General features: G+C 43.8%; 4 protein-coding genes across 6 annotated transcripts; 2 read left to right on the top strand and 2 right to left on the bottom strand.

Annotated features, from left to right (window-relative positions):
* Positions 1 to 139: 139 nt before the first annotated feature.
* LOC106718895 (serine/threonine-protein kinase ICK) lies at positions 140 to 4,040 on the bottom strand. Its single transcript, XM_014513096.2, has 5 exons — positions 3,077 to 4,040; positions 2,127 to 2,189; positions 1,740 to 1,841; positions 1,456 to 1,670; positions 140 to 699 (listed from the first exon to the last, which is right to left on the bottom strand). Exons 1-5 carry the CDS (start codon positions 3,913 to 3,915, stop codon positions 632 to 634), a joined length of 1,287 nt encoding a protein of 428 aa, XP_014368582.2. The 5' UTR covers positions 3,916 to 4,040; the 3' UTR covers positions 140 to 631.
* Positions 4,041 to 6,029: 1,989 nt separating this feature from the next.
* Positions 6,030 to 8,597, top strand: LOC106718959. The gene is made up of 3 exons (XM_014513171.2): positions 6,030 to 6,495; positions 7,198 to 7,315; positions 8,194 to 8,597. Exons 1-3 carry the CDS (start codon positions 6,283 to 6,285, stop codon positions 8,577 to 8,579), a joined length of 717 nt encoding a protein of 238 aa, XP_014368657.2. The 5' UTR covers positions 6,030 to 6,282; the 3' UTR covers positions 8,580 to 8,597.
* Positions 8,598 to 9,969: 1,372 nt separating this feature from the next.
* LOC106718956 (tryptophan--tRNA ligase, mitochondrial) lies at positions 9,970 to 20,850 on the bottom strand. Of its 3 annotated transcripts, none has more exons than XM_014513168.2 (6): positions 20,742 to 20,850; positions 12,784 to 12,966; positions 11,766 to 12,005; positions 11,259 to 11,403; positions 10,866 to 11,017; positions 9,970 to 10,575 (listed from the first exon to the last, which is right to left on the bottom strand). In XM_014513168.2, the coding sequence occupies exons 1-6, from the start codon at positions 20,778 to 20,780 to the stop codon at positions 10,234 to 10,236; spliced, it is 1,101 nt and encodes a 366-aa protein (XP_014368654.2). In that variant the 5' UTR covers positions 20,781 to 20,850; the 3' UTR covers positions 9,970 to 10,233. The 3 variants fall into 3 exon arrangements, with proteins under 3 accessions (XP_014368654.2, XP_014368653.2, XP_014368655.2); XM_014513167.2 differs by lacking the exon at positions 20,742 to 20,850 and adding an exon at positions 13,052 to 13,381; XM_014513169.2 differs by lacking the exon at positions 20,742 to 20,850 and adding an exon at positions 13,178 to 13,381.
* Positions 15,102 to 18,365, top strand: LOC106718958 (reticulon-4-interacting protein 1, mitochondrial). The gene is made up of 4 exons (XM_045680147.1): positions 15,102 to 15,844; positions 17,290 to 17,425; positions 17,501 to 17,701; positions 17,903 to 18,365. Exons 2-4 carry the CDS (start codon positions 17,356 to 17,358, stop codon positions 18,187 to 18,189), a joined length of 558 nt encoding a protein of 185 aa, XP_045536103.1. The 5' UTR covers positions 15,102 to 15,844; positions 17,290 to 17,355; the 3' UTR covers positions 18,190 to 18,365.
* Positions 20,851 to 23,201: the final 2,351 nt, after the last annotated feature.

The raw sequence follows: 23,201 nt of genomic DNA, 5'->3' as shown, positions 1-23,201 counted from the left end.
CCCGCTTGCTGCTACTCCCACCTCTTTCTTCACACTATTAAAATATAGTTTACAACAAACTATTATCATTTAAGCTAACAAAAGAATTTTTCAAATGAAGCTTTTACACCAAAACAAGTAAAATTAAATGTTCCTTGAACAAAACGCACATTAAATATGAATGAAATATAAAAAAGCCAGACTTTTGCCAATTTTTAACAGAAGATGGTAAAGTGGAGGCAGTTGGACTGCTATTCATTATCTCCTCAATCTAAACCTATTCCCCTCTGTTTATTCTATGAGAAATGATATGTATCTGCGACACAGAGTGTGCGAGCTCGCGGCGTCTCAGCCGGGCCGTCGGCCGCTAGATGCAGGCACCGCCGACCGATCGCCATAATAATCGGACTTTTGCCGCCTGCAGTAAGTGCCCTTCCGAAAACTTTACCATCTCTTGTCAGGCTTGTCGTAAGCTGCGACAACTGTTCTAGAAAATTAATTAACGATCGTGTAGGCATCAATGAGCTCGGCGCAGGTACTTGGCGGCTCAGCGCAGGTACAGCACGGCTCAGCGCAGGTACTTGGTGGCGCAGCTCAGGTACATGACGGCTGAGCGCAGAGACTTGGTAGCTCAGCTCCCGTAGATGACGACTCAGCGCAGGTATTTGGCGGCCCAATCAACGCGGCCGCCACGCTCGCCGCTGCCTACTACCGTCGCCTCTGTAATCAAGTTCTCCTAATATAATCAAATCGGGTTCCCGGAGCCGCCGCTGTTACGCAACAGGAACGATAAAAGTAAAAACAAGCCAAAAAATGTTATTTATCTCGTTTCCTCTACTTTCAGCAATTCATTTTTAATTTTTTAGTTACAAATAGTCAAAAATATATCATACGAATCAGTAGATAGCCCCTAGCACGAATGTTTGTGAATATCGCCTTCTTATCGTCATCTTCAATTATGTCAAAAATAGTATGAGATTTTTGGTGTACTTAACGGCCGATAGATAAAAAAACAAATGTTCGTGCTAGGCCCACTGAAGGACATTCAAAATGTCAGAGCGTAGGAATATCTCCTATTTTGTCTTATTGGAACTTGCGGAACCGAATTTTGTGCGCTATCGGACAGAAACGTCATTTTTAAGCTATCAGTACCTCTATCAGTTTATTTATTAATTAAAATGTCTTGGTCGTAGCCGGGTGTAGGTAAATGTCATTGCGGCTTTTTATAAATAGAATTTGCGAAAAGTAATATTACAAGCTTTATCTTTATGTGTGCGCACGTACACTGCATACCAGTGTTCATTAGGTTACAGGTATAGTCCATCACATTTATTGATTTTGATTTGCATATTTTTTTATTTCTTATAATATATGATCAGTATTAACAATAGGTTATGCTACATATTTTTTCTGGTAAGTACAAAATAACTAGCTGAGCAACTAAATAGCATAAATTGAACAAGAGGGAGTACTTACCACGATGCGACCGGAAGTATATGGGACGGAACAGGGATGTGTCGATGCGTGTCCCCGCCACGTAGCGCGCGGCGCCGAGGTAGGCCGCGGCGGCAGCGGCGGGCGCGTGGGGCGCGTGGGGCGCAGGGTCCGGCGCCGCCACGCCGCGCCCCCGCACATCGCGCACGCCTGCCTCAGCCACCACCGTGCGGCGCACGTCGTGCACCACCTCGCCTCTACAAGCATGTCGGTGTTGAACACTTTCCGTTCGTGAATCGTAAAGCCGTCGGTTAACGTGCACGTACCCGAGAATGTCTGCAAAGCGGTCGGCGCGCGCGGATGGCGCCGCCGTAGGCGCGGCGCCGGCGCCGACAGCGGCCTGCCCCGCGTCCGTGCGCACTGCACTTCTACAAAGAGGAGGGCGGACCTTCATTACTCTCGATGTGGCCTGCGCAAGTGCTTGTCTTACTCGAGCTACAATAATAACTGATAACATCGACTCTCAATCAATCGTAATCCTCCGTGAAGGGGTAGTGGTAGGGTAAGTATTCCTACTTTTTGTCTCACGACCATGGCTGCCAGTGGCTTCTTCCCTTTCCTACCTTTTCCTTATAAGGAAGGGAATTGGCAGTGGCTTTCATCCGATGGGAATGATATGATAGAGAGATATAAGACTAAAGTAGAAGATTTACCTTCTAGCGCGCGAGGAAGGCGCCGGAACACCTAAAGCGACTCCAACGGCGAAGTAAGGGAAACTGGAAGTAACGGGCACAAATTATTTTTAAAATTTGTTGAGTTCCAATTTTGATATATTTATGGAATAGTATGATGAAGTAATGAAATAATATTTCACGCTATACCTAAGTTAATTTTTGGAGACTTAGCTTGTCGAGCGTATGATGTATTTCGGCGTGGCCGACTATCCATAAAAGTGAAGGAAGAGCCCGAATGCAAGGCGACGCGTTAGAGCCGTTATGGCATATAGTGGTATCATCGGCGGATAAACATTTTTATATTTATGTCTATCTATCGGGAAGGCCGACCTTGTTTACATAATAACACCGCAACAAAATAAACTAATAGTTTTTAATTTCAACAGACGAAGACGACTTGAAGCTAAAATTAAAGAAAAATGCCATTTTTTATTGTACTCTCGCGTGGGGTTGGATATCTGTCGGTTGATCTGTTGGTTTTGATCCATCTTTCTTCATTTAAGCGAATAATTAACTACTTGTTATGAGAATATAATTCAAAATTTAATTTTATATTAAGTTAAATATATAAAATTTTTCTATCAAGTTAATCCTACAACACTACGATACGACTAAAAGTTCATTTAAATTGATACAGTTAGTCAACTTTATATGATCCATTTCTTGCAATAACTTGAATTTGCTAATTGTATGAATTTGTCTGGTCACAACACATACATACATATCCACAGCCTTTTTTGACAGCCAGTCTCTCCAACTGTCCTGGCATGTTGTACTTAGGTGTAATGTAACGTATGTTGTTATGAAAAAACTTTTAAAAAATCTGCATAACGCACTACAACAAATTGCCTTCATCGGTACAACTAGGAGTCTGCAACACTCCGAGTCACTACGTCATTGCCGTCAGTTGGATGTAACTCTAACGTTACCGTAGAGCTTGTGGCGCGGTAGGGCGGTCTCTGGGCGGGTAGCGGAGCAAAGCGGCGAGCAGTGCCAGCGCGGCGGCCGAGGCGCCGGGTACCGCCCGCGCCAACGGCACCCCGGCGCTCGCGGGGAAACGGAACCGCAGCGCCTCCGCCAGTGCGAAGCCCTCCGGCCACTCCCCACGCTCGGGGCTCCCCAGCACACCACAGATCTTGTACAGCTGGTCGATCTCCGAATTTCCGGGAAACAATGGCCGACACGTGTAGAGCTCGGCGGCGATGCAGCCCAACGCCCACAGGTCGATGGGCGGACCGTAGTGCGTGTCGCGCAGCAGCACCTCGGGCGCGCGGTACCACCGCGTCGACACGTAGTCCGTATAGGGCGGCCGCGAGCGCACCTCGCGCGCCAGTCCCAGATCGGCGATCTTGATGAGGTCGGGCCCCGCGCACAGCAGATTCTCGGGCTTGAGGTCGCGGTGGAAGAAGCCGTGCCGGTGCATGTGGGCCAGCCCCTGTAACACCTGGTAGAGGATATTGCGCAGCACCGGCTCCGGAAGCGGCCGCTCGGAGTCTCGCATCAGCTGGTACAAGTTACCTCGCATGTATTCGAATACAAAATACAGCGTGTCGTTCTCACGTATCACTTCGCGTAATTTTACAATATTGGCGTGGTTCAGTTTTTTTAACGACTTTACTTCGCGTAGGTTCATTGCTTCATCCCACGAGTAGTATTTCCGTTTCATACGTTTTATGGCGACCTTCTCCCCGGTGTCGCGGCGCTGCGCCAGCACCACGGAGCCGTAGGTGCCGTCGCCGAGCTGCTGCAGCACCACGTACCGGTTCATGTCCGTCCGCCGCCCGCTCGACCCCTAACAAACTCGCCCCGCACACCTCTGAACACTTTCTCTCTTCTACGACAAGAGCATGCCGTCGTTTTACATAGAGCTAAATGACAATGGGAATTTTCTTAACATTTCTGAAAGAAAAAAATAACATTTCAACAAGTCAAAAATATTAAAGATGCAATAATTCGTATAAAGCAGTAAATTGGTAGAAATTTCGAAACATCATTATATGAGAATGATCAACAGTTCACATTGATGCCGACTTAGAGAATAAAATTCAAGGTCAAAGGACTCCATAATGGGTTTTCAAACATTTGTAAAAGTCGTATTTTTCATCAGCCAGGGATCGCAACTGCGACCATATGAAAGATAACTTTCAGAAAACCCGAAACAGGATACACATTTCTATGCCTTGCAACGTATTTTTGTACATTAACAACTATTTCTGGTAAATGCAAAGAGTTTTACTAAGAAAATTTATGGCGCGAAATTGAAAGTGGCGGCGTCGGTAGGGGCTATACCAAACGGACTCAAATTCAAAGAGTGCGATATTAAGTGGTATTAAGGACATCCGGAACCGACGAGCATGTACGTGTACATGTTTGAATGTAGAAGAAGCAAGAGACGAGTCTCAGGAGCGCGACCAATGCAGGTCCGTGGTATCTGCCTACCACTCTATTTAAACATGCAAAGGTAAAATAACTTCGATCTCAAGTCCTTGTCTGGAATGAAAGTTTGATGGGTACTTTAGGTTTCACATATAATGGTGTTCTGAACATTCCTATTCTAATTCAGGTAACGGGCGCGTGTTAGATTGTTGTAATTGCAACAAACGTGAGGGATGATGATGATAAGCAATGGTAAAACTGAAAACAAAGATAAAATATTTTTATTTGCTACTTTATGTCGAAGTATTAATAGAACGGAAGGGCAAATAATACGTTACGTACCCCTTTCTTACAAGTAGGTATAGTATCACCATAGGATTTTCACATTAAACTTATGCTGCGGTTGCAATTTTAATCATTTCTTCAACTTCATTTATAACTAAAATGAGATGTTGCGTAGGAACGGATAAACGGGAATAGAATAACTGACACATCTTTCTGTGCCAGTTCGAGATCATCATTTATTTACTTTTAATAGTCAAATTATTGTAAATTAAAAACATACAATAACTGATTACTACTTAGTATTAAAAATCAGCAACAGACATGCAACACAACACAGGCTGATAATGCGAAGCAGAATAACTGATTTGTTTTATCCACGTCACCATAACAACCAACAACCAATACTTAAAGAGTATGTTAAATTCTTTTCAAATAACATTCAGTAGTAGTAATAACAGTCATTGCCGCGCTGCGTATTGCCTTCCCCCCGCATTCCGCTACGCCCAAAATTGTATTCTGCGCAGTGACTCGCGCGAAGTTAAGAGCTGCCAAGTTATCCAAAAACATTTATAACTATAGTCAAAGAAAGATATCTGAACCGGTGAGAGAGGCGCTGCTGTTGCGGTTGATCCTGTCAGAATAAGTAAAGCTCGGCGACGGACCACCAACCACAGCCGCCGGTGGCCAGCGACTAGCAGTTCACACGATTTTTCATACATTTTGTTAGAAGGCGGCGCACACGTTTGGCCGTTGGCGACCACTCGCTACTTTAGGTCGCTACGGACCGCACAAGACGGCGACACACTTCATTGTCGCGCTACTCCACCTCCACACCCCGTATTGTCCATGGACTGCGCAAAAGAGAACGAGTAATAAAGAGTAGTGACTTCCGAACATCGGTGGCTATCGCTCGCTTCCGACACTGATACAAATTCATATAGATGTAGCGGTAGCGGGCCACCGCCACCGGTGGCTGTGGTCATTGGCCCATTTGTGGAGAAACTAAGTACCTATTTAGCATAGAAAATGTGCATAGCAGTACCACAGATGTTCGTGAAGTTGGCTCCCACGATTCATTTTTTTACTTTTTTATTTGTGCGTTCGTTTGAAATTCTCTAACGATTTGCCAACTGTGCAACAAAGTGCGGGGTCCAACTTCACGGAGTTATTTCCTGTCTAGTATATTATCTATGGACCTCTGCTATCTGACTAGTTTAGGTGCTATCTGTGAGTACTCTTTGATCTTTGTTGTCAAAGCAAAGTTTCTAACTTCTTTCTAACATGTAAACAAAAGTATATGGATTTAAATACGCAATGAAACTTCTATACATCAATGGACCGTAGGTGTGTGTTCTCAAGTAAATGACGGCGTTGGTGAGTAGTAGCTGTGCCGGTGCAGATAAGCCATAAAGTGAGGACTGAATACATACAAGCATTTGCTTTCGACTGCGACCTGACGCTATGAACAGCAGATATGAGCGGTGTATTGACCAGGTGTAGAGTGAGCTCGGAGCAACTGGATTTGCTTTTATCGTTTATGGAAGAGCACCGCGATTTTGCAGCCGGCAAGCAGTCTATTTATTCTCGCTTCAGTTCGAGCAAGCTATGGCGTCTGTTGGCCGAACGGCTTAATGCAGCAGCGGCGGACACGGGAGGTGCTCGAAAATCCCCAGATAAATGGTGCAGGGTAAGTAATATTATGGACTCTTTTTATTAATGGTAAATTTCACATATCCTTCCGATGCTTCATAATCAAATCTTTATAACTGGCAGGCACAGGCGAGGGCAAGCATCTGCTCAGCTCCTCGTTACTTCACTGGCTAGTTGATGGTATTGAACTTGTTTAACTCATTTTCTTTACTACAAAGAAAGGTATGGTAATGGGAAGTGGGCTTGAGAAAAGAAGATATAAAGAAATAAATTTCTATGTGCTGCTAATGTGAAAGTGATTCTCTGGGAATACTTTGAAGTTCATCAGTTTTGGTAGAATGTTTGTGAGGTATTAAATTTGGTCTCATTGGAGCCATATTAATCACAATAAAACATACATTGTCAGTGGTTCTTGGTTAGGTCAGTACAGGATACAAACAAGAGATTGCATGGTGGCTGGCAGTTTGGGGTAAGAAACAAACAAGGGAGAGTATTTACTGGATTCATCTATTGCATATGATTTGGCAGTTATGAATACATTCTTTCTTAGGCCCATAGCCCTAAAACTTGTGTATTGCCTACAGTTTTTAACCATGCAGCTGCAATTTAAAGAAATGTATTAAATTATTAAAAAATTATGTATCTTTCTTTTTGCTATGTGAATTACTAGCGACCCTTTTGTGATGAAGAAGTTGAAGTTGTGTTGTGTCTAAAGAAACACTTTTTTATTATATTACAGTACTGGGCGGATATTAAGTACAAGGCCCGAAAGAAGTGTGCAGCAGGCGGAGCTCTGGGAGACCTCTCAAATGCAGAAGAACGCCTGCAGAGCATACTGGGCACGCGACCACCGGACTGTAAGTCAATCTACATATATTTAATAGCCTGCTTGCCAGATGCATTACCACGAGCACACAGAAGACAGGCGTTAAGTGGAAGTCATTCCGCATTTAGTTATCTGCAATGGGGATGTGTACTCATTTTACAACTACATAATATAAATTGATGTTTTTCACAATTTGTATTTAATAACCTATAATAACATTATAAGAACAAAATTTAAATTAAAACTACATTATTTCTTAGACACTATCACGTGACTGCGAACTTCAAATCAATGCGCGATCGCGTCGCCTCGACCTGTCTAATGTGTGGCTGTGGTATTGCACTGAGCGAGTCGGCCAATTCGTGAAAACAGATGTTGTTGTTGCTGGCGTTTGTCACTGATATACCCTTTCTTCTTATCTATGGTATTTTCAATTAAAATTGTTGATCTATTTGGTTAAAATTGAAACAAACTAAAGATCGCAATAGCAATCGAAAAATATCATATATTGTTTGGCGATCAAAATATAATAGATGTATGGATAAGAGCAATTGTAGTAAATAAGCTCAGTAGTTTGGACTTTGCATTGATATATCAGTCAGTCTGACAGTTAATTTAACAAGTCAACATTCCTGTTTCATAAATTAGAAACAGTTACTATTTATTTGTGGACTTCCCATTTTAATATCAGCCAACATACACCCCACCGGGTATTTTACGAATCTCGCTGAAATTTGGCATAGATGTAAAACAGTCTGTGTTCTTCACACAGGATACTATTTTTTTTTTAATTTCGCGCCGACGAATGTGCACATTCATGGCACTAAAATCTTTTCTAATAATACTGTTAATGGATGTCATTTTTATCTTTGTATAATATTATTTATTTCTTTGTATTATATGAAAAAGCAAGCGGACGCGGCGGCAGTAATTCTGACGAGGAGCGTAAGCCGGTGCTCGAGGACGACATGTACTCGGAGGGGTCGGGGGGTGCGGCGGGCGGAGACCCGCGTCTCGGCACCGAGGAGCTGCTGGCCGAGGCCGCCATGAGGAGCGCCCTCGCCGCGGAGAAGCAGGCGGAGGCCGTCACGCAGGCGGTCGACCTGCTGCGCGACATTGTGGCGCTCATGCGAGAGCGGACATATGCTCCTGCGCACGCGCACGCGCACGCCGCGCACGCCGCGCACGCCTCGCACGCCGCCCCCGCGCACGTGGCGCACGCCGCGCATCCCGCGCACGCCGCGCACGAGCACGGCATGGTGAGCCTGCAGCAGCAGCACCACCCGCGCATCTGACCTGACCCACTGTTTAACACTTTAAACCAGTGAGCTAGTGTAAAATTACCATTTTGTAAGTGCATCAAGTGTACAGTTTGTTCATTTAGCAATAAAAAATAACTGAGCCGCTTATTTTGAAAGTGGCCTAACTCCATTTATCTTCAAATCGAGATATTGAAAGTTTTGCGTTTCAATGAATTTAAAAATATACGTATAAGATACTAAGGAGTCATGCTGCTTAAGCGTATCTAAGGATGTTAAATTTAAAGTTCCTGTTAAAATAGTGGCAATTATTAAGTAAATAACGTGCGTTTTCTTATCAAGAATGGAGTTGGGCCACTTTCAAAATTAACAGCCAGATTCATTATAAAATTTGAAGGTGCCCAAATCCATTCAACATAATTTAAGATATTTCGAATTGAAAAAAAAAGAATACTGAATTTGTTTTGCATATGTTGAAAACACTTCGGAAACATAATTTATGTGATTCAAAACATTTTTTAATTACAGAACATAGAAAATTACAAACATAAATTTATTACAAAACAATTTACTATTCATCTACATTTTGTGCGTGTGAAAGGGATTTGAAAAAATCATGATGTTCTGGTGGTATGTATCGTAATAGGTCAATCATGTCCTTAAATTTTGCTGTTGTAACTTGCCTAATATTTTTATACAATGGTGCCAATACAATATTTTCGAACCTTTTTGGTCTACCCCGACGTGGTAATAAATTCAGAATTTTAAAATTTTCATTTTCATTCATGGATGTCTTATAAAAAATTTTATATGGTTCATTTCTGACAAAACGCATCGAACATATTCTTAACCAGTTTACTGATTCTCCATCATCAGAATTTTTTACTCTTTTAAAAATTGCGTCTTCTAATAATTTTGTCGATACAAAATCTTCCTGTCTCATTTCATTTAGAATAAAATTATTACCCTTCTGACACTTTTTAATAATCTTGTAATAATCTTGGGGAACGTACAGTAATTTTTTTTAATGCCATTTCTACCACGGCAAAATCTCTATCATTTGGTAAAAACTAATATCAATAGTAAATATCTTGATGTAACTGTAAACGGAGTTAGGTCACTTTCAAAATGAACGGCTCAACTACATAATAATAATTTCACCTTAGCTTATTATTTTTACATAGTTTAAGGTGTTTTATATGTAGATATATATATGGATAAGGCTTCAAATGAGGAAGTTAAATATAAATTTATAATCGTTGTCCCAATTCTTTCTTTACTATTGGACTACTGCGCCGCTCCTGCACTGCACCGGCCTCGCCTGTCAATCTACCACTATTAAACTTCTTAAACTTACACTTATTAAACTTCTCCCGGGTCTTTCTTACTCATTATCTCGAAGAAGAATCTCAAAAAGTAACCTAAAGTAAATAAGGATCTAAAAGAAAGGGAACAGTTGCCGACTACGATGGAAATGAAAGAAAAGATACAAATCGATCGTCAGACACAAACAAATAGAACCGAATGTCGGAGAGCGCCGCGTCTCTACTAAAAACAAGGATTCGTGCTTTTATTTGTTTATTATCTATTTACACACGAAACAACCTAATACAATAAACATCACAGGAAATAATTAAAAAGACCTAATACTTAGTATCCTTAACTAGTTAATGACATGCTATATCTGTGTCTACGTGTGAGACAGTCTGGCGTGCAGGTGGGGGGCGAGGCGGGGGGCCAGGCCGGTGAGCTCGGCCACGCGCTCGTACACCTCGTCAGCGCGGCGGCGGGCGCGCGCGGCCCCGTGGCGCAGCACCTCGTGCAGCAGGTGCGGGCGCGCGGTCAGCTCGCACAGCCGCGCGCGCACCGGCGCCACGCACTCGCACAGCGCGCGCGCCACCACCTCCTTGTACTGCGCGCTCGTCAGCCCCTCCGCCTCGCACAGCGCCTCCTCCGGCACCAGCCCGCGCGCCAGGCAGTGCAGCCGCACCAGGTTGGACACGCCCGCGCGCCCCTCGGGGTCGAAGGTCACCTGATCAATATTCCACGAGCTACGTGAAATTTTATCTAAAACTAACGGTCGTCTGCGACTTCATCGGCGCGGATTAAAAAGTAAATCCTAAGTTAGGTTAGATTATACCCGTACATATACATTACTTAAGGAAAAGTGCCGACGAAATCGGATCCGCCCAGCCGTTTCGAGGCAGGCAGAATGTTATCCGGAACAAATGCAAACAGGCAACATTTAAAAAAAATGAATCACTGTAGTTTCTGTAATGTTTTATTTGAAAACCTTGGGTTGGAATAGAAATGAGTGCCTACCTGTGGGTTGCAGTCGGTGACGGCCTTCCTTATCTTGAGCCGGATGACGTCGTCGGAGTCGGTCAGCAAGATCCGACTCTTGGGGTCGGGATCAGACTTGGACATCTTCTTCGATGGATCGCGCAGGCTTCTGATTCTGTCGCTGCCATCATCTACGGCATACTAGTTTAGTTTTAATTATGGAAATATTTCTGCAGGCCGAGTGCCGCCGAAAATACGTAGTTACTACAACTCGTCAAGACTCACGCGTCAACTCGAACACCACGACGATCGGACGGAAAGCGGAATAGTATGAAAGTGAGGTCACAGTTTGTGAAACAATGTCTCCATCAGACGTTTATAGATTTGATCGATCGCCGCCTTGTTTTAACAAATGTATGAGAATAGTTTTACCGGGCAGCAACGCGCGCGGCGTGGGGAAGGCTCGGCCGTAGCGGTGGTGGAAGGTGCGCACGAGCTGCGCCGCCACTTGCAGGTGCTGCGCCTGGTCCGCGCCCACCGGCACGTGTGTGCCGCGGTACACCAAGATGTCTGCCGCCTGCCCAACACCTCGACTATTACCGCTTCTACTTTGTTCATCCAATAAGTTTTTATAAGAGAGCACAACTAAACCCGAGTTTGACGCTTCACATCAACCTCTGTGATGATTTCTGCTTACTTATAAAATATGTCGCTCTCTTCTGTATTTTGTCCGATTGAGGCTCAACTCCCAATAAAGTGATATTTAAAAAACTATGCAGTTTTCCTTCGGTAGTTTTTCCACAGTATATATAGTATAGTACCTAATAACTTTTACTACTAGGACTAAAATTACTATTTAAAATTCAACAAATTTCACGTCCATGCCTAAAATATACAATGATCTAATTGAATAAAAAGTAAAGTGATGCCGGGGCAGACCTGCAGCACGGGGTACAGCAGGAGACCAACGGGAACCTCCTTCATGGTGGCGGCCTTCTCCTTGTACTGGGGCAGGTGCGCGAGGCGCGCGTGCGTCGCCAGGCAGGCGAGCAGCCAGCACAGCTCGGCGTGCCGCGCCACCGCCGACTGCACGAACAGCACAGCGCGCTCCGGCTGCAGGCCCGCCGCCAGCACCGCCGCGGCCGCCTGCAGCGTGCGCGACTGCCGCTCGCCCGCCTCCTGCGCACCACACATTTCTCTTACCATCACACATATACGTACTTCTGTACCAGACAAGACACACCATTCACACCTTTTTATTACAATTTTCAAAATGGATAAAAGCAGCTTATGCAATATAAAATATTTGAAATATTGCATTTTCACAATATGCCATTGATTTTCAAACTAATGTGTTGAATTTTAAAAGTGTTTGTTATAACAGTTGTTTAAGCAAATAGGAAATCAAGACCAAATTAAATATTTAAGTACAGTAAAATATTCAGCGGTGCAATGAACTTGACACTGTATTAGAAATCTTAGAGTTCCAGGTCTGATCTCCCATGTACTAATATGTTTTTACAAGCTTTTATTTACTTTCACCAATCCAGATTTTTATCATCAATTCTTGCAAATTAAATTTGGAAGGTAGCTATAGGAACTTTGCAATGAAATGACACAGCCTCATAGAATTTGAGCTCATTTGAATCATCTTGACAGATAGATGTCTCTTTTTATAGTTTTTTTTATTAACGAGAAGATAATGATTTATTTTATTTTAACTTTCAAATATCACATGTATGTTTATCCAATGCTTTTACAATGCAGATGTATGTGGGAACAAAACAGTAAAACTCTAGATTGCTACCTTTTAGATATGCAAAGTGAATGATCCACTGTATTACATCACTTTATGTTGTAAATTATGAAATAAAATCACATGCACTTTCATCCTCAGCTAGTGCTACAATATATATTTACCAATATTTTTGCAAGTATAGATGATCAAATATAAAACCTGGCGTCCTGTAAACGAGTGCAAGTCGGCGATGAACACCATGACGTCTTCGCCTTGCTCCTGTAGTTGCACGCAGCGCCGCAATGCACCGAAATAGTTACCCAAATGCAACTCGCCCGTGGGCTGCAGCCCGGTCACCACGCGCCGCGGCCACGCTGCATCGGCCTCCGTCTCTGACTTACACTGCCGTCACATACAAACATTCTATTATTTACATGTCGATATATTTTTAAGACTAAATTAAATATCTCCGTGTATCGTTATGTACCTTATTAGAAAAAGATCTATTTGTACTCCTATAAATACATTTTATATTTGACGTAGACAAGGCATAGCTTCTTATTGAAAACATTTTTGTGGGGGAGAGTTTTGAACATAATATCGTTAAAAGTACCATTTTGTGTAATATACAGTAAAAAGGTTAAATTCATTTAATATGTCATAAGTGTTTGTATTTGAATGTTAACATTTTTCTTTTCCATTGAAACTTGTGGTCCACTGAATTATTACTTAAACTAAATCAATAGTTTTTGAAAACTAAAATCTGCTAAAAGCTAAAAACCAGATGACCGGAAAAGAAACAGAATGACATTGACAGGTGACAACATGAAGTAGATAAACATGTGGTGTAGTTGTGTTCTAAGATAAAGAATAGACTATAATACACTCTCGAGCAACCAACTCGACTCACTCCTTGACGGCGCCCTTATGCATTGATTTTATTAAAACGACAAATGTCAATTGTAAATATGATATGTCATTCGAAAGCTAAAGATGTCAGCTTTAATTTGATGTCATTTTTATTGAAATACATTAATTATTTCTTAAGTTAATGACGTCTGAACGTAACAGTAGGAAAAATCGGAATTTATGAATTTATGAAAAGGTCTCGTATTTTGGAAATTACACAAAAATTGGTAGAAATTAAAAAAAATATATATAAAATCAATATTTTGTATTGCCCCCTCTAGCCTTTATTACAGCCTGCAGTCTGTTTTTCATTGAAATGATCAATTTTTTTACAGTCTCTTGAGGAATGCCGTTCCACTCCTCTAACAATGCTGACTTTAGATCATCTACGCTCGAAGGGACTGGATTCCTGGCTCGAACCCTTCGTTTAAGCTCGTCCCATAAGTGCTCGATGGGATTCATATCCGGGATGAGCGCAGGCCAGTCCATCGTGCGCAATTCGACCTCTTCAAGAAATTGCCGAGTGACTCGTGCCGTGTGACAGCGGGCATTGTCGTGCATTAACACGAAGTCTTCGCCGACAAACCCTGCGTAGGGCACAACATGACTCAGTACGATGTCGGTGATGTACCGATCAGCTGTTAGCCCGCGTCCTCGGCCGCCCCCAGGCACGAAAACAAGATCAGTTTTTCCCTCTAAGGAAATTCCAGCCCACATCATGCAGGAACCGCCGCCATACGCCACTGTTTCAGCAAAACAGCATTAGGAAAAACGTTCCCCCGGACGCCTGTAGACTCGGCTTCTCCTGTCACTGCCATGCAAACACATTCTGCACTCATCAGTAAACAGTACCGACCGCTAATGCGTAATGCTTCAATTGAGATGTTCTCGAGCAAAATGAAGGCGCGCTTGACGGTGGCCTGCAGTGAATTTTGGGCCCGTCGCAGGCCTTTTTGGCCTCAAATTGGCTTCCTTCAAGCGTCTTCTCACCGTCCATTCGCTTACAGCCACCCCTCGTGTATGTCTCAATTCCTGTTGCACATCAACACCCGTGAGGTGTCGATTGCGCAGCGAGGTTGAGACAATGAAACGGTCGTCTCTCTCTGAAGTGCACCGGTGGCGGCTCGTTCTTGGTCTCCGATTAAAGGCACCAGTCTCTTGGAACCGTTTGTATACTCGGGACACTGCAGACTGGCTCAATTGGAGCTGGGCAGCGACTGCTCGCTGACTTAACCCTTGTTGCAACAAGGCAACAACTTGAGCTGCTTTTTCTGGCGTGGTATCCATGGTTTCACTAAAACTTTTAATGCAATTTACTGAGATGTGTACCGGCCAACTTGTGATAAGCGACTGATAGGGTAAACCGGATGTGTGCGGGTTTTATAGCGGGGAAAGGTAGCGCAACTCGTGGATACCTTATGGAGCAAATTTTCCCTGACGCCTAATTAAAACGCGTCATTAAATCAGCGCTTCAATTTTTTTAAGGGTATTGATGTTAAATGAGAGTATCAATCTTCAGCTTACGAATGACATATCATTTTTATAATTGACATTTGTCGTTTTAGCAAAATCAATGCATATGTGCGCCGTCAAGGGGTGAGTCGATTTGGTTGCTCAGAGTGTAGTTATATACTTGGTCCTAGGTTGTGGTCGATATTTGAAATAACAATTGTGTTGTCCCTTGTCCTTTTTCAGTGTCTCAACTGACATCATCAGCTACCGGCTACCGGTCGTTTGTCGGAGCATACCGAACCTCGTTACCTTGATTGTCTCTTGCTATTTAATATTTTGATTACACGCACTTTACACTTTCATTTATCTTCAACCTTGACATTGACGAAATCATCGAAAAAAAAAACGATGGGGTCCACTATTAATTAAAAGAAGAAGAAGATATTTGAAATGACGGCTTTACTTCGTACCTACTTAAACGAACCGGATCTTGTACATGACCTGATAACGTCTTTTTGACATAGTATGCTAATGTCCGGTACAATCGTATTTTTATAAGTTTTTTTAAGTCATTTCACACTCGTTCGAAATTACCGTGAAATTTCTTACTTTTATCTACTCTGCTCTGTGGTCTGCGCTCAGCTGATCTGACATTGACACCTTTCATTTTCATTGTTATTTTTGGTTATTGTTATTTTCAGTTCATAGATGATTAATTTATGTGTTCAATAAAAATAAAACGAAAATAATTGTATACTAAACGCAATTGATAACATTTCATCAATTTTGTTATATTATTACTATCTATTTAATTTAATTCTTAACTTAAATTTGTGATTGTTCTTGTTATTTGGTAGTCTACTGTGGAAATGTAAATTTTAGAAATCAAATCATTTTTGATATCGCTTGGTGAAAATCAGTAAGTTACTTTTTTGTCATGGACTGAAGATAGAAGTAGATAAATATAGAAAGGAAAATGGAACCACTAGACTAGATGTTATGATATATGTTTCTATGTATATGAAAGAAAGGTGAGATTCTTTCATATACCAAACTGGATGAGTTTACGGTGTGGTTTTATTATCACAAACCGTATCGGTATCCGACTACCCAGCTATATAAAGACATTTCAGTACTCACTGTTTGACAGCTATGTGCGTTACATATCACCGTATGTGTACACTCAACACTTTCTTATGAACCAGCGTCATTTAAGAACAAACGACGTAAGCATCTGGTTTGCCCTCCTGTCACTATCAAAACTGCTTTAGCAAGCCTAGTTACCCCAGTATCAGTTGTCACCTTTATAACACCATCAATAAAGCTTGTAATATATATCCCCTTCCCTATCTTAAATGTAAAAGAACAGTAAAATGTTACCTGCAACAATTAACCTATGATGAGACTAAAGAACTCTTTACATTTGGACCTTAGTGTATTTTTTTCCCCTCACTTTTATATCTTGTATTTATTGTAACATATCTTTTAATTTATAATAACATTTTAAATTTGTAAGCAGGAGCGCACTCGCATAATATAAAACCAAGTGACAATAGCCCAATGCAAGAATGGGGATCGCCGATCTTTTGGTGGTTAGTTTGAATCCGGTCATTGGACTATTGTAGTAAACCATGTCCTAGCACAAGCTTCGAGCTTATTTGGAATGGTTACAACAAATATGTGCAAAAATATTGTAACTTTTTATTTTATTTTTTATTTATTTATTTATTTTTCATACAAAAGATTTAACAAAGAATTTTATCTCGCCAAGATGTAATATTTAACGGCGAGACGTGCTCGTTATTAACTTGTAAAGTGTAGCTTTGTTGAAAATTGTGTGTTAATCCAATAAATTATTATTAATATTATTATTATATCAATTTTAAGACAGTAAAAGTAAAAAACTGGTACTGAATAACTTTTAACAGATGAACTCAAAGTACATATTCATTATGTTGCTGTCCTTTTCCGTACAGAGGGTCGGCATTGTGTGTCTACTCTTCCACACATCTCTGTCAGCCGTAAAAAATATCTGAATTGACTCTCTTATTATGTATTCTTTTTTCACTCTCATGCAGTCCATCATAATAAATTATCTGCTTGAAGCAGTCTGTATATTTTATGTAATTACTAGCTTTTGCCCGCGACTCCGTCCGCGTGGAATAAAAAATAGAAAACGGGGTAAAAATTATCCTATGTCCGTTTCCTGGTTCTAAGCTACCTGCTTACCAATTTTCAGGTAAATCAGTTCGACCGATCTTGAGTTATAAATAGTGTAACTAACACGACTTTCTTTTATATATATAGATTTATCAAGTAGACATGTTGATATCAATCAATTAGGCTTTTTTTTTATATTACAAGGTGGTAAACAAGCAAGGGGCCACCTGAACACATCCGAGTAGGTGATGAGTCACAAGCGAGAGTCAGATGGAGGCACTGCGTCGTTACGTTCCGCCGTATGCAGTATCTGGTGGCAAATTGAGAGTGCAGCCATTAAGTTAAGATGGCAGGGATCGTAATACTATTTTCTTGTTCTGATATGAAAAGTGATCTCGAAAATTATAAATTTTAGTGAGTAGCGCGACGCGACGCTGGGCAAGTGCGGGGGCAGGCGTGGGCGCGGCACGCATGCGGGCGTGGCGCTCACACTGCTACGGTGGGCTCGCCGAGCTGCGGTTGGAAGAGGCGCGGGTGCCGCCGCTGTGCGCGCCCGACCATCTGCTCGTGCGCGTACATACTTCTTCTATTAATCCTCTTGACGTCGCCATGGTCGGTACGTTCGTTTTGATCTACCACCGGTAAAATTTTTCAACGGTTTCCATACAGTCGAATCTGGATAAGTGTCGGGATCGGACAATAACTCGCTTATAGATATTTCTCGCTTATTCGGATTTGACCGTATATCCATGTCCATTCCATCGGGACTTTGTACCGCACGGTAGATATTTGTAAGCTTAGGTGAGATGTGCCGCAGGGGGCTACGGAGCGCGCGCGCTGAACGCGCTGCGGGCGCTGCGCGGGGCGGATGTGGAGTTCCCGCTGGTGGTGGGGCGCGACTTCTGCGGCGAGGTGGTGGCGGCGGGCGCGGGCAGTCGGCTGCGCGCGGGCCGCCGCGTCTGGGGCGTGGTGCCTCCGCACTGGCCCGGCGCACACGCCGACTACCTCGTCGTCAAAGACAACTGGGTAATCGCCGGCCACCGGTTCGCGCACGCCTCGATTAACACTACACACGAAACATCACGATACGTGGTCACTTGGTGAAATTACATTGTATTATTATCTAGCTTTTGCTCGCGACGTCGTCTGCGCCTCGATATCATCAAAAAAGAATTGTTTTCCAAATTTGTGAATCTATTTTGAAGCATGTGCTTCGTCGGTAACGCAGGTGAGCGAGGCGCCCGACGCGCTGGACGACTGCGCGGCTGGCGGAGCGCCCTACGCGGCGTTGTCGGCGTGTGCGGCGCTGCGGGCGGCCGGCCTGCCGCCGCGGCCCCCTCCGCCCGCCACCGCGCCCGCGCCGCGCGTTCTGCTGCTCGGGCTGGGCGGGGTCGGGCACGCCGCCTTGCAGCTGCTGGTGTACTCGGGCGCGCGGGTAAGTGCCGCCGCTCGGGCTGGGCGGGGTCGGGCACGCCGCCTTGCAGCTGCTGGTGTACTCGGGCGCGCGGGTAAGTGCCGCCGCTCGGGCTGGGCGGGGTCGGGCACGCCGCCTTGCAGCTGCTGGTGTACTCGGGCGCGCGGGTAAGTGCCGCCGCTCGGGCTGGGCGGGGTCGGGCACGCCGCCTTGCAGCTGCTGGTGTACTCGGGCGCGCGGGTAAGTGCCGCCGCTCGGGCTGGGCGGGGTCGGGCACGCCGCCTTGCAGCTGCTGGTGTACTCGGGCGCGCGGGTAAGTGCCGCCGCTCGGGCTGGGCGGGGTCGGGCACGCCGCCTTGCAGCTGCTGGTGTACTCGGGCGCGCGGGTAAGTGCCGCCGCTCGGGCTGGGCGGGGTCGGGCACGCCGCCTTGCAGCTGCTGGTGTACTCGGGCGCGCGGGTAAGTGCCGCCGCTCGGGCTGGGCGGGGTCGGGCACGCCGCCTTGCAGCTGCTGGTGTACTCGGGCGCGCGGGTAAGTGCCGCCGCTCGGGCTGGGCGGGGTCGGGCACGCCGCCTTGCAGCTGCTGGTGTACTCGGGCGCGCGGGTAAGTGCCGCCGCTCGGGCTGGGCGGGGTCGGGCACGCCGCCTTGCAGCTGCTGGTGTACTCGGGCGCGCGGGTAAGTGCCGCCGCTCGGGCTGGGCGGGGTCGGGTGTTGCGCTGAGCAGTGCCGTGTTGCAGGTGACGGTGGGGTGCGCGGGAGAGATGCGGGAGCGCGCGCTGGCGCTGGGGGCTGCGGAGGCGCTGGACCGACACGCCGCCGACTACGACCGCCGGCTGGAGGAGCTCGGCCCGTAAATACTCTTCCTCTGTCCGATTCAATGAAACACGGCCTCGGTGTTAGAACATTCTCACCTTGCTACGGTAGTTTAGTGCCGTATTGGTACGATAGTGTTCAATAGAGATGAGAACTTAGAACCACAGACATATCAAAACAATTACCTTCATAACTCTGAAATCACACACCAGTTAATAGCATACATGTTTGTAGCGTCAATTTGAAACTTTATATATTTACCCTTACAGTTAACCAAAACGTCCATTGATTTTTCATATTTCAGTTAAAATAATCAAGGACAAACATACATTTTGTTATGACAAATATTTGACACGATTTTGTACTTTTCGTAAGCTATATTTTTATCGAACTGTAGTGTAAGGGAGAGGTCTTTCTAAACCTTTTTGCAAAAAAACAGGCGAATAATTGAGAAACATAATTATGGATGAAGCGATAATTAAGCTGTGTTATGTACGAGGAAATATTACTGACATAATTATAAACATCTATAGTTCCAGAAGGATCTTATGGCAGTTTTTTTGATATTAAAATTAACGCTTACAAGTTTTAAGGGTTACCAGTGAGGAGTTTCCTAACTTCTCTGGAAAGTCGTCCATGTTGCAACTTCAAACAATTTATTTGCAATTTATGATCTGATTTCTCATAGTAATTTCTTATTATTTAAATCCATACACATTGGCAAATTAACCTACATGTTATCATAACATGCGTGATATTTTGGAAATGTATATTTTTATAATTTGTTAATTACGAAAATGGCAATATTAAACCGTGCAGCTGCTGCTGCCTCATTGGTCAAAATATGGCGCTGTCAAGTTGACATTGTAAATTCACATATTTTCCGACTGTCATAAGTCATAAGATTCTTAAGGAACTATACATGTGTAGATACCTTCCTTCCTTCGTTACCTTCTCTTATCTTACTAATATTTTAAATGCTTAGATGAATGGATGTTTGTTCCAAAGTATCTCCAGAACAGCTCAACGGTTCTTGCTGAAATTTGGCATAGATGTAGAACATAGTCTGGAAGAACACATAAGCTACTTTAATTAAGTTTTCTTTTAAGTCCACGCGGACGGAGTCGCGAGCGACAGCTAGTAATATATATATTGAGACCGCGGCTTTCGCAGCTATCTATTTATTAAGCACTTTTAACTACTACTCGAGTGTAGAGTGCATTGCAGTAGTGTTGTTGGAAAATTATTTATTCGAAAATAAGTATTTTTAGAGTTCCAAAAACAGTTTCAGCTTTATATAGCTTAGGAAACTTAAAAGTAGCCTCGGTGCTCAGATTACTAGCCACTACAAGCGTTTTACGAATGCTGCTCGAAGGGAATGAAATAATGAAACCGCAATATGCACGCGTGCACTACCAATACCAACACGAGACAAACTGCGTGCGTCTGCGTCTTCACACGCCATCTTTGCGAAAGTCCGCGGACATGTAGAGGACAGACACAATGTAAGAGGGCGCGGTGCGGGCGCAGGTACGACGCCATCCTGGACTGCGCGGGGCTCGGCGGGGCGGAGGCCGGCGCCCGCGCCTGGCGCTTCGCCCGCTATGTCACGCTCAGTGCGCCGCTGCTGCGCGAGACTGACCGCCGCGGCCTGCTCGCCGGCACCGCCGCCGCCGCACTGCGCCTCGCCGCGCACTCGGCCGCCGCCGCGCGCGCCTCGCCCCCCGCACCCGCCGCACCCCCCGCCCTCTGCCCGCCGCACGTGCGCTGGGCGTTCTTCTCGCCCTCGGCGCACGACCTGCAGCTGCTGCGCCGGCTGGCCGACGCCGGCAAGGTAATGATTATTGTTTCTTCATTCTTTTATACAAGAAATTGAAAATACGTCTTTTGTTGTTATTTTCGTGAAATATCACGGAAAAATTAATCATAATTAATAATATCTTTCTGAAAAACCTATGGTTTTTCTTGAAAAATGATGATGCCGATATGTTTTGTGGAGTTGTTTCGCAAGCAGCGGGCGCGGTGTGGTGTTGTGTTGCAGTTCAAGGTGGCGGTGGAGCGCGTCTTCCCGTGGTGGGCGGGGCGCGAGGCGTACGAGCGGGCGGCGGCGGGCGGCGCGCGCGGCAAGCTGCTGCTGCACATGGCCGCGCCCGAGCCCCCCGCACCCCCCGCACCCACCGCACCCACCGCACACACACCCTCCTAGATTGTACTTGTAGTAATTTATAAATAAAATTATAAAACATATTTTTATATTTTTGACCTCTACACTATCACTACATACAACTGCACAGTTTGTCAAAATTACAATAAACTAATGCTAACAATTCAACTGCTCAATTATCATCTTTATACATATATAAAAGAATTACCTGACTGACTCAACTATCAGCGCACGACCAAAACGTCTGGGTCTTAAGAATTGAAATTTTGATATGAGTTTTATGTTACTAAGTAGGCATCCACATAGAAAAGATTTTTGCAAAATTCATCTTCTAAAGGTCTAAAGTGGAGGTCCAAATGTTGTATTGAGAGATGTTATCACTTCAGCAGAATTACTTGATAAACACTTTTGAGTTAACCATGTCAGTCAAGCTTTTAATTAAATTGTCCTGTAAATATGTAAAAAGAGACATTAAAGTTCGTATCTAACTGTTTAATTATGTTCGTTAGATCGCAGAAATAGTTTTCTGTACACACTTATTCTACAGGAATGCGAATTTTCCTGTTTTAAAAACATGTGATAATGTGAGAATCAAAATGCCGTAAACAGAGGTGGGCACAATTAATCGAAAAGTTAACTTCGTTAATCGTTAATTAAAAAGTTAGCTTCGTTAATCGTTAAAACGTTATTACGTTACGTAAAAGTATGAATGCAGAAAACTGTTTTCGAATCTTCTTTTGATCTAGCCCTGTTGTTCACGTCTTACCCGGACGCTCTAATGCATCACACTTGCACGCGAACCTCACATGTATCCACATCAACTCGTTCGTTCACCATTCAACTTGCTGACAGTCGCCGAACATAACTGAACTTACGAGCGTCGCGTGGCGCATTATTTAAACAAAATGACAGCACGTTTCCAAGTTTCTAATGTAACGATTAACGGAAGTTAACAAAGCGTTAACAATTTTTGAAGTTAACTTAAAAGTTAATCTGTTAAGCAAAATGTTAACTTCGTTAATTAAAGGATTAACGAGTCAATGCCCACCCTTGGCCGTAAATATATTTCATAGAACGAATTGAGAGGAAGAAAGGATATGTGTAGAGAGAGAAAATTTGATTGTTTGCATTGTGTAAGCCCCGAAACTGCTCAATCGATTTGAAAAATTATTTTATTGTTGGGAAGCTACACTATCCCAGAGTGATAAAGGCTATCATTATTACTAGATTATTTTAGTCGAGTGAGTTAACAAATGACGCAATAACGTGTATAAATATAGTTAGTTAAAAGGTTTTTTCATATACAATATGAATCGATATAACTTTAAAACTACAACTACAAATCAAATATTTTACTTGTATAAAATAATTGTAATGATGTAAATATTTGGTACCTATATGTTTTTTCTTAATTCCTTACCCGTACTGTACTGTATCCGATCTCGCAACGGCGGCTCGCCTGGTACATTACCACGACCACACAGAAGACAGGCGTCAAGTGGAAGCAATTCCAAGTTTCGCCTGATGAATGTGCGTGCCGGAGGCCTAATTTTAGTCCACGTTCCCTTCCCACCCTGATTTTTATAAGGAAAGGATGAGAAGGTGAAATGAATTTAATGGAGGGCACGCATAGAAAGATGATACATCCTCTTGCTATTGGTCCCCTCCTCCTATCGATTAAAGGTAGGCAACGTAACTGCAATTACGGATGCCTATAAGCAG

The sequence above is a fragment of the Papilio machaon genome, chromosome 12 (genome assembly GCF_912999745.1).
Source record: "Papilio machaon chromosome 12, ilPapMach1.1, whole genome shotgun sequence".
Classification (NCBI taxonomy): domain Eukaryota; kingdom Metazoa; phylum Arthropoda; class Insecta; order Lepidoptera; family Papilionidae; genus Papilio; species Papilio machaon.
The sequence above is the reverse complement of the archived record's forward strand: the minus strand, read 5'-3'. Positions and strand labels throughout refer to the sequence as shown.

Excerpts from the sequence above, each read along its gene's own strand:
- LOC106718895 (XM_014513096.2), bottom strand. The coding sequence starts at position 3,915 with ATGAACCGGTACGTGGTGCTGCAGCAGCTCGGCGACGGCACCTACGGC. Across the intron at positions 1,671-1,739 it reads CGCTTTGCAGACATTCTCGG|AGGCGAGGTGGTGCACGACG; the intron begins GTACGTGCACGT and ends ACATGCTTGTAG. Across the intron at positions 700-1,455 it reads ATACTTCCGGTCGCATCGTG|AGGCGACGGTAGTAGGCAGC; the intron begins GTAAGTACTCCC and ends ACTTGATTACAG.
- LOC106718959 (XM_014513171.2), top strand. The coding sequence starts at position 6,283 with ATGAGCGGTGTATTGACCAGGTGTAGAGTGAGCTCGGAGCAACTGGAT. Across the intron at positions 6,496-7,197 it reads CCCCAGATAAATGGTGCAGG|TACTGGGCGGATATTAAGTA; the intron begins GTAAGTAATATT and ends ATTATATTACAG. Across the intron at positions 7,316-8,193 it reads GGGCACGCGACCACCGGACT|CAAGCGGACGCGGCGGCAGT; the intron begins GTAAGTCAATCT and ends TATATGAAAAAG.
- LOC106718956 (XM_014513167.2), bottom strand. The coding sequence starts at position 13,180 with ATGGTACTTTTAACGATATTATGTTCAAAACTCTCCCCCACAAAAATG. Across the intron at positions 12,006-12,783 it reads ACTCGTTTACAGGACGCCAG|GAGGCGGGCGAGCGGCAGTC; the intron begins GTTTTATATTTG and ends TGTGGTGCGCAG. Across the intron at positions 11,018-11,258 it reads GCCGCGCGCGTTGCTGCCCG|ATGATGGCAGCGACAGAATC; the intron begins GTAAAACTATTC and ends AGTATGCCGTAG.
- LOC106718958 (XM_045680147.1), top strand. The coding sequence starts at position 17,356 with ATGGAGGCACTGCGTCGTTACGTTCCGCCGTATGCAGTATCTGGTGGC. Across the intron at positions 17,426-17,500 it reads ATTGAGAGTGCAGCCATTAA|TGAGTAGCGCGACGCGACGC; the intron begins GTTAAGATGGCA and ends TATAAATTTTAG. Across the intron at positions 17,702-17,902 it reads TCTTGACGTCGCCATGGTCG|GGGGCTACGGAGCGCGCGCG; the intron begins GTACGTTCGTTT and ends GATGTGCCGCAG.